At 40.6% G+C, this 9,916-nt stretch overlaps 1 protein-coding gene across 1 annotated transcript in view; it reads left to right on the top strand.

Moving 5' to 3' along the window:
- Positions 1-9,910, top strand: part of LOC111337039 (uncharacterized) — a 32,867-nt gene extending 22,957 nt beyond the window's left edge. Inside the window, exons 24-31 of the mRNA XM_022943261.2 lie at positions 550-700; positions 2,122-2,248; positions 2,847-2,904; positions 3,426-3,514; positions 7,986-8,106; positions 8,187-8,228; positions 8,418-8,529; positions 9,506-9,910. Of these exons, the coding sequence (XP_022798996.2) occupies positions 550-700; positions 2,122-2,248; positions 2,847-2,904; positions 3,426-3,514; positions 7,986-8,106; positions 8,187-8,228; positions 8,418-8,529; positions 9,506-9,585 (780 nt within the window). The 3' untranslated portion in view covers positions 9,586-9,910. The remainder of the gene's footprint in view (positions 1-549; positions 701-2,121; positions 2,249-2,846; positions 2,905-3,425; positions 3,515-7,985; positions 8,107-8,186; positions 8,229-8,417; positions 8,530-9,505) is intronic.
- The last annotated feature ends 6 nt before the right edge of the window (positions 9,911-9,916 follow it).

Genomic DNA, 9,916 nt, shown 5'->3' with positions numbered 1-9,916 from the left:
TGAAATGCGTATTGACTGGAAAGGTCGGGTCAGACAGAAAAAATATTTGGCTCTAGTGGGTCATGCCGCACGGACCAGGCACGGTAGTCCGCTCAGTCAATAAGAACACATTGTTTCCTAATAAGGTTGTAGCAAATCTTGTAGTAGCCTATACTTCAAGATTTGATTGACTTGTTTTTCACCTTGAGCTACCTAGAGTAATATATATAATTTGGATATATCAACAAAGTTGAAATGGTAAATTGGCCACCGTAACGATTACAAAAGCTGACGTTTCGAGCGTTAGCCCTTCGTCGAATCAAATGGAATCTACAATCTCTTCGCTCCGACGAAGGGCTAACGCTCGAAACGTCAGCTTTTGTAATCGTTACGGTGGCCAATTAACCATTTCAACTTTGTTGATATATCCAAATTATTTCGTTACTCCCACCGACGCAGCCCCAAACAGTTTCTTTCGAAACTATCAGCCTTTAGAGTAATATATGGCTGTTGGTTTTAAATATCGAGGCATTTCTTTCTTTCCTTTTTTTATTCTTTATGATATTGTAGAAATTATGTTCAGCTATGGCTATCCTCCAACATATAACACACACCGCCATTTTCACATGGATGTTGGTGGAAGGAATTCATCTGTACATCAAGCTGGTGAAAGTGTTTTCAGTCCACAAGCTCTACATCACATACGTTGTCATCGGGTGGGGTAAGGCTCTGTTGACAGTTTTATTGTATCTCTTGGTCAGTGCTTGTACTATTGTACGTGCACTATAATTGGTCAATTAAGGGGACCGCATCTTATTGTACGGTCAGCTAATTGAATTGAAATCTCCCCCTCTTTTTGAATCGAACCCATAATAAACATCTTATGATAGACATTTTACCAACCTGGTTTTTTTGGTCCGCACGGGAGTTATGAAACCTCGTGTTTCCCGCTCGGGTTTATGGCTCGCCCACCTCGCGTTTGGACCATAATAATAATAATAATTATAATAATCAACTTTATTTAAAGAGGGTAAAACACATAACAGTATAAAACTGACAAACCAGTGGCCCTCTTAAAATATATTACAAATAATTATTGAAAAAGATTAAAAACTAATCAATTATGGAAAAAGATCAAGAGCTAAAAATCTAAAATTACAAAGTTTATAAAAACTATAAGATAAAATGTTCTAATCGTTTATAACTATTCTTAAAAAAATCTAACATGGCCTTCTTAAAACATTTGATAGTAGGTTTCATTCTTATGTCCAATGGTAAGGTATTCCAGAGGCGTGAGGTCGATACTGTGAAAGACCTACCTCCCTCTGACTCCCGTTTGAATCGGGGACAGACGAGGTTTAGTTGTCCATGTCTGCTTGATCTTTCATTTATGTCTGCATTTCTTACGAGCATTTGGGACATATAAGGTGGACAGTCCCCAGACAATCGTTTGTACACCATAAATCCGAACGGAAAAAAACTCGGTCCGCAACTACTAGTAATGTAGTGCTATTCGTGACTTCTCTCTTTCCGTGGTGTTTAAAACTAATTTCTCTGCCAGTCTAACTGTTTTGTCTGCTTTACGAACGTAATTTTGGAGGCGCAGTGACCACATGGTCAGTGCGCTCGTCTCCGGATCGAGTGGTCCGGGTTTGGGCCCTGGCCGGGGACATTGAGTTGCGTTGTTAGGTAAGACACTCTACTGTCACAGTGGCTCTCTTCATCGAGGTAGGGTTAGGGTTTAAGTCACGTATCGGCGAATATAATACTGGGGGCAACCCTGCGATGGATTAGCATCCCATCTAGGAGGGAATAGAATTACTCCCAGTCCCTTAACGCTACAGAAACCGGAGTTAACCGCCGGCCTGGTGGGCCTCTTGGCTCGTAAACAGACTTGACTTTAAGAATGTGATTTTATAAACTCAAAAACCCAAAGAAAGGACAGCGTAGCTCGGCAGTAGCAATGTTTTTGAAGGATACCTCTTTTCGAGATGCTTGAGTGTAGATTCACTTTCAACCTGAGTGTCTTATAAAAGCATGGATTATACCGGGAAGGAAACTTTTGTTTATGACCAGATTAACCTATAACCAGAGATGCTTTTAGCTTGAATTTCACAGCATACCAATCCTCTTTTACCACAGGTTTACCAGTTGCTATTGTGGGTCTGATAGCAGCCATCAGACCCCAGACATATGATATGAGTAAGACATACTACGAGGACGTCATGTGTGGGTCACTGAAACTTCCCGCGGAGATCATACGTGACAGGTTGGTATAATGTGTCAATTTGAAGTTTCAACAGTCTACCCCTGGGAAAGCCCCCCCCCCCCCCCGTGCATTTGAGCTTTAGAAGGTAATTTCTTTCAAATTCCCGCCCCTCGGAGCCAAAATTGTGTTCAAATGCCCTACCTCAGTGCGGGATTTGATAGTCAAGAGACGACATTCAAATTCCAGTGGATTTCCCGGGGGGGGGGGGGGAAGATGTTGAAGTTTGAGATGATCAGCACATAATCCTCCAACCACCAAGATTACGACTTTGAACTCTTTCTTCCAGCTGCCAAACTTTTCCTGGTAAATAGCTCAAGAGAATTTGTTGTTATACCAGGATAACATCTCGTAACCTGTATGTTTGCCAATGCGTAAACCTTTCATTCCCAAAATCTCATCTGCAGTCCTCCTTACTCTCTGCCATACAATTTTGATTTTGTTACCTTCACGAACTCCTCTCAAACAATTTTTCTTTTGCTGGATTTTCTTTTTCCTTTTTTTGCAGCAAAACGGAAAGTTATAGTTGAATATGCAAAATACATCGATCTGGTTTCCTTTTCCTCTCTTAAACATGTTAGAATATTTTAATCTTTCCAAGGTGCTGGCTTCATGACGGGGAATGGCTGTATAAAGGACCAATCTTGGCAATTCTCGTGGTAAGTTCAACTTTTTTTTCCCACATCAAGTTTGAATTCAATGTTTGGAATTCCTGCCTTAGGGACCAGTGATATATCTGGGAGGGGTGGGGGGGAGGTCGGTGGAGGATTTTAGGTGGAACACAAGATTTTCAGGGGAGGTGGGATCAGTCGTCGCCAAACGAGGGGGGGGGGGGGGGAGAATGAGAGAATGAGAATATTACAGAGTTAGGAGGGTCAGGTAAATTTATAAGGACACAATGAAAATTCTCTGACGTCCCCCAAAGGCGATAATAATTAAATGACTATGAAAAGCCTAATATATGTTTCTTTTGAGTTCTCGTGGAACTCTTGTGATAGTTTCCTTTGTTCTGCCACGCCGTTTCGACTTAAGCGGATGGGTTTTGTTTTTGTGACTCTTAATCAAAAGACATTCTAACTAAGAGCTCTTTCTGTTCTTTAAACAACCGATCAGACACATTACGTGGATCATCAGAATGTGTTTTTAAGGTGAAATATTCTTCCATTTTTTTCATTTCTAGGTCAATCTTGTGATATTTGTAGTTCTGCTGAGAGTGATTTTCACCAAGATATCGCAAAAATATCAGACTGATAAAGTAAAGAAGACCAGGCAAGTTTCTTCTATTATTTTCTTGTTACTGTTTCATTTTAGTGGTTTGCTTACGATCGTGTATTAAAATCAGATTTGTATTGTAGATGTGACTTTTTTAATCAACAACCTCTTAAACTTAGAGGCTGTTAACTAAGATACTCGCTAAAGGTTAATAGAAAGTGGCAAATGTGTTATCTCCTATAGGCGCACAATGTAGAATATGCTGTTTAGAAGTATTTTGAATTGTCTATTGGTCACATGTGTTTCTATGGTGACGGTCCACTTAGTGTGCTGGACTGTGGATCTAGAGGTCTGGGATCGAGACCTGACCGTGTCACTTTGTTGTGCTCATGGGACATATACGTAATTCTTACGGAGCCTCTCTCCTCCCAGGGACTTCAAGAAAACTTGACGAATTGCAAGGGAAGGGGTTGGGGGGTAACCCACAATAGACCGTCCTGTTGAAGGAGCAATGCTCTTCTACGTTCTGTTATAAGAGAAATTTGGATAAACTCCAGAAGTGGTGAATCCCTGTCTCTTAAGGGGTATTGTTCAGTGACCCTCTTGGGGAGCATCACTCACTCAATCAATCAATCAATCAATTAATTAATTAAGTTTATAGTCTTTACATGAGGCATAGTTACCCAGATTGCCCAAGCCAGAGGTTCATGTATGAAACGCAAGACAGCAACCCACCTATCCCACCCCAGGGTAGGACATCCATCACACAGTAATCTCGTGCGTGGAAATTAACGTCTCCTACCCTTAACCCTGCAGGAGACGGGACCTCCATTCATTCGTCCCTATCCGAGAAGACTAGAGTATCTAACCATTTCTTGATGTTATAGAAAGGGCGGTATATTCTTCTCAATCATTTTAAGGCCTCGAGTGTTGATCCGGCCGGGGCTCGAACCCTCGACCTCCCGCACAACAGTCCAGCGCTCTATCCATTGAGCTAACCGGAAGGCAGTTTAAATTTGAAAAAAAAAACCCTTATTTACCCTCAGCAGTGTTATAGCATACAAGTGATTATTTATTTATTTATTACAGATTCACTCCACTAGAATACGCAACAAATAATATAAATTACAATTAAGGCTATAAAAAACCATAAAAGGATAAATTGTGGAGACAGGGGACAACCAAAAGCGCCGACGCACCATACAAGGGATGCCCCCTCTGATTAAAGTATAGCGAAACTATATAGAAGTATAAAAATAGATGTCCTAATTATCCTTATCCTTAATAAAACTTAAAAGATTATTCTTAAAAGTTTCAATACTATCTGATTCTCTAATGTGATTAGGTAAGCTATTCCATTCACCAACGATACGGTTAAAAAAATTATATTTAAGACCGTTAGTTCTATTAGAATTTGGGACAAGGTCCTTTGTGTCATTTTTCCTCAAATTATAGGCCATGCTTCTGTCCTTAAAAGATATGAGCTTATTGGAAATGTCTATGTCATAATGGCCATTAATTACATTGAACAAAAACGTAACATCCCTAATGAACCTCCTATCAGATAATAGCAACAATTTCAATTTAGATAGTCTAGTACCGTAATCATTGTCAGACCTAGTGATCCATCTGGTAGCTCTTCGCTGAACAGCCTCCAATTTGTCAATGTTACGTTTAGTAAATGGGTTCCAAGTTTCACATAAATATTCCAATAAGGGTCTCTCAAGACTACAAAAAAGTGTTCTTATGGTGTCAATATCATTTAAGTCCCTACAAGTCCTTTTTACCAACCCTAAAACCCTATTGGCCTTAGCAGCTATTCTATCTTTATGCTGGTTCCATGAGAGACCACTAGCAGTGAACAATCCTAAATCTTTATAAACATTAACACATTCCAAAGGTTGACCCTCAATGTTATACTCCCCAACTAAGGGTGCCTTTTTCCTGGTTATTCGCATGATATTACATTTCTTAGTAATAATTGTCATCTTGTTCATCTTGCACCAATCTGATATTTTATCTATGTCACTTTTGAAAAGAGGACAGATCTTCTTGAGTATTAATAACCCAATACATTTTGCTATCATCAGCATATGATGCAATTGAGCTGTTCTTACTAATTACCCCTAGTAAATCATTGATGTATATTATGAAGAATAATGGTCCCAACAAAGAACCCTGTGGTATACCAGAGGTTACGGTTAACCAATCGGAAGCCTCTCTCTTAACTACTACACGCTGCTGACGTTCTGTCAAATACTGCCTACACCAATTGAGCAAGTCCCCGTGGACTCCATATTTGTAAAGCTTGGCTAAAAGAATATCATGATAGACAAGGTCAAAGGCCTTTGAAAAGTCTATAAATACTACATCGACTTGGCCACTCTTTTCCAAAACTTTGAACCAATCATGATGTACCAAGAGTAGTTGTGTAGTGTAGCTACGACCAGTGAGGAATACGTGATGGGAATCGTGCACAAAACTGATAACTTGATTGTAAATAGCATTATACACAATTCTTTCCTGGCATTTCCCGATGATGGATAGGAGCGAAATGCCTCTATAATTTTCCACAGGCTCACGATCACCATGTTTATGAATAGGTGTGATATTAGCTGATTTCCATAATTTAGGTAGACAGCACTGTTTGAATGATATTTGAAAAGCATACTCAGAGGAACTGCAGATGTATCAGCAGTCTCTTTGAGTAAACGAGCAGGTATATTGTCAATCCCACAAGACTTATTAGCATTAAGACCTTTGAGAAGTTTTCCAATTTCTTTAGTGTCACAAGCCACATGGTTGGTAATGACATCAGTACTTGCATCTTGTAAGTTAGTTTGTATTAGGGCTGGTATCCCAGTACTCTTTTCACAAAAAACTGAGTGAAAGTGATTGATAAATCTGATGCACAATTGGGCGCAAGCAACAGACGGAACGGGGAACACCGTGCGGATCTTTGCGTTGGACTATAGAGAAGCCTTCGATCTGATAGATCACAGCCTCTTGCTATCGAAACTCTCGACCTACAACATCAACCCTTACATCATTAATTGGATAATAGCCTTTCTTAAAGATAGGAAACAAAGGGTCAAACTTGCACATGATTGTCTCTCAGAGTAGGGATCGGTCCGAGCAGGAGTACCGCAGGGAACAAAATTGGAACCGTGGCTATTCTTGGTCATGATAAACGATTTGAAAGTACTATCAGCCAGTGATTGTATAAAATTTGTAGATGACAGGACAGGGTATGAAATCATAAGCAAGGGTGGTCCTAGCAATGCTCAATCTATGATAAACGAAGTAGCTACCTGGTCAACACTCAGCTCGTTTCAACTCCATCCGAAAAAATGTAATGAGCTAAGAGTTTCCTTGGTGCGCTCCCCCACTTCCTATGATCTCATAGAAATTAATAGCTCTAAGGTTAGTACCGTTAGTGTCGTGAAATTACTGGGTGTGTATTTTCAAGACAACTTCAAGTGAAACAATGACGTTACTGAGACGATTATAAAGGCCGCTAAGCGCCTTTACTTTTTAATCCAGTTGAAGCGAGCTAAGGTACCATCACCAGAATTAGCAAATTTTTATGTTGCTTGTATTCAATCTGTCTTACTTTATGGATGTCAGGTCTACTATTATAGTTTCCCCAATTATTTGAGCTTAAGTTTAGAGCGTGTCCAAAAGAGAGCCTTGAAAATTATATACGGTTATGATAATCATCATAGAGAAGTGCTTCAGATGGCAGGGGTGAAAACCCTAAGGGATCGGAGAGAAGACCTTTGCTTAAAATTCTTTAACAACATCGTCTCCAATCCTTTGGATTGTTTATTCCACTTACTGCCTTTCGATAACCGAGATCAACTTTGGAATTACGACGACGCAGACCATTTAGAGTTTCCTTTAAAACAAATCGGTTCAGCGATACTTTCATTCCAGCAAGCGCAAGACATTTTAACTAACATTTATTATAAGTGTATATGTAAATTAGTTCCCTTTAGGTTTGATTTTATTGTATAGTTCTATTACATAATTTGTACACCTTTGCAATTCAGCTTGCAGCTGCTATTAAGATATTTTTAATAAACGTCTATCTATCTAAATAAGTGAGCTTGCTCTTGAGGTCTTGTCTCAGATCTTCTGTTGTAAGTGTTTACATCTGGAAGCCGTTTTGATTTTGACTTAATTGAGTGGTAACTCCAAAATTGTTTCGGGTTTATCTTAAGTTGACTAGACAGATGCTGCAGATATCGTTCGTATTCAGTTCTTAGTAACTGTTTGACAGATCTTCTTAACTCCTTAAACTTTCGGCTAAGGGCTTGTGATGGACGAACCTTTAGTTTTCTAAAGGCTGTAAAATGCTAGTAGGGCCTTCAATTTCTATATTCCCTCCTTTATAACTTGTTGGTGACGACTGACTCCCCCTCCGTTCCCCCCCGAAAACTATATCATCCCCCAGAATCCTCCGTTCCCCGGCCCTCCCCCAGGCGATAAAAATGATTGGTCCTTAAAGTTTCCTTTCATCTCACAGAAAAGGACTGAGGAGCATTGCAACTCTACTGCCTCTGTTGGGTGTCACGTGGCTGCTGGGTTTTTTTATCCAATGGAGTGAATTCCTGGCGTATTTATTCATCATTCTCAACTCGACCCAGGTACTCAGCGGTTCTTTGCGCTCTACAGTTGCTTCTATTGATCATGTTTTCCTCACCCGTGTCTCTTTTGATTCTTATAGGGTTTGGTGTTTTGCATCTTTCATACCTTTTTGGACGACCAGGTATTTTCAACTTTTAACATGTATTTAATGCCGAATATCGTATCATGTTCGTTGTAGCGACCCTCTGACTCAATAGCTTGCATGCCGAACTCATCGCTCTCAGAATTGTAAACAAAATTTACCTCATTTACAACACAACTGCTTAATTCCGTGTTTGTTCGACATAGTTTTTTATTTGTCTGACAATAGGTGAAGGAGAGTTTCCTTAGATCCATTAGAAGAACGCGCACGCGATTAGGAAAGAGGAAGAACAACTGCCGGCCATCCACCGTATCAACAAGGAATACGTTGTCAACTGCAGGTGTTAAGTCGTTTGGTACCATACGCATTTAGTTCCTTGAATGTGCGTCCCCGGTAGAATATCACATCTAGCGGTGAAGGGCTAAAATAAGTCTTCAATGGGCAGCATTTTCGTTCAGCCTTTCTTTTCCTTCATTTTTTTTTCAGATTTTTTTCTGACCATCCTTTCTTCTTCCATTCCTTTTCCCTCATTCCCCCTCTTCTCCTCCCTCCTTCCCCCTCCCTCCTTCTCCCCCTCCCTCCCTCCTCCCTCCCTCCCCCTTCCTCCCTCCTAATCCCTTCCTCCCCCTCCCTCCCTCCTCCTCCCTCCCTCCCCTTCTTCCTCCCCCTCCTCCCTCCCCCCTCCCCCTCCGTCCCCCTCCCTCCCTCCCCCCTCCCCCTCCGTCCCTCTCCGTCCCCCTCCCTCTCCCTACCTGCCTCCGGCCACCATCTTTTACCACTTTCGGACTTGCCTTCAAACTTTTCTAATTAGCTAAGGAGCGGTCATTATTTTCCATGAAGGGATGGAGGGGGGGGGGGAGGGAGGAGGTTCGAAGGATTCAGTTATGTTACGGTAGGATTTACCTGATCCTCCATAAGGCTCTGCAATATTCTTATGAGCCCGATTATGAGCCTCCACCCCAACCCTCTTTGGCAGTTAAGTTAAGTGATAATCAATTTTCTATAGCCCCCCGCCCCCCTCCCCAGTTATACTCTGTTGGTGATTCATGATTCCCCTCTCGTCCCTCCTGAAAACCACGTGATCCCCCCAAAATCCTCACGCCTTCCAGGGGTTAAAAAATGACTTGTCCATTACTTCACTAAATAAAGTAATTATTTTTAGACTTGTAATCTTTACTCTTTTACTATTACTAAATTGAAATAAATTTCCATAAACAAGTGTTCCCCATACAATTGTACGTGGAATTTCAGCTTGGATGCCGGTGGGGCCAAATTGGGGATTTCAGATATTTTAGCAACCTTTCTTCAACTTTCAGGTTCGATAAATGGCGGAGCAAGCAGCGTGAGGCAACACCCAGCGATTGCTGGAATGAGGCATTTTGATGCTAAACTTTAATGGTGTCTCTCGATAAAAAGCTTCTATTCTAGCTTCATAAAATCTAATTCAGCTTTTTAACTTCATTTGTTAGTCTCGATATAAATAAGGCTACTGGCTCTAGTAAACATAGACGATTTTAACACCTTACTACTGCTGTATAAGGAGATCAGTGGGACAGTTGTGGGAAGAATGCACCTTTGCAAACATACTGTTAACTTAGTCGGTGTTTCTTGAAGAATAAAAAATGAAATCTTCCACTCGGAAGTAAAAATCTTAATAGTAATAGCTTAATGTTCTAGGGAGATCAGCGAGAATTATTTTAAATAGAAGAACCTTATGGCTACTTGCT

Source organism: Stylophora pistillata, chromosome 1, assembly GCF_964205215.1.
Source record: "Stylophora pistillata chromosome 1, jaStyPist1.2, whole genome shotgun sequence".
In the NCBI taxonomy this organism is placed as follows: domain Eukaryota; kingdom Metazoa; phylum Cnidaria; class Anthozoa; order Scleractinia; family Pocilloporidae; genus Stylophora; species Stylophora pistillata.
This window is presented reverse-complemented; position numbering and strand designations above follow the sequence as displayed.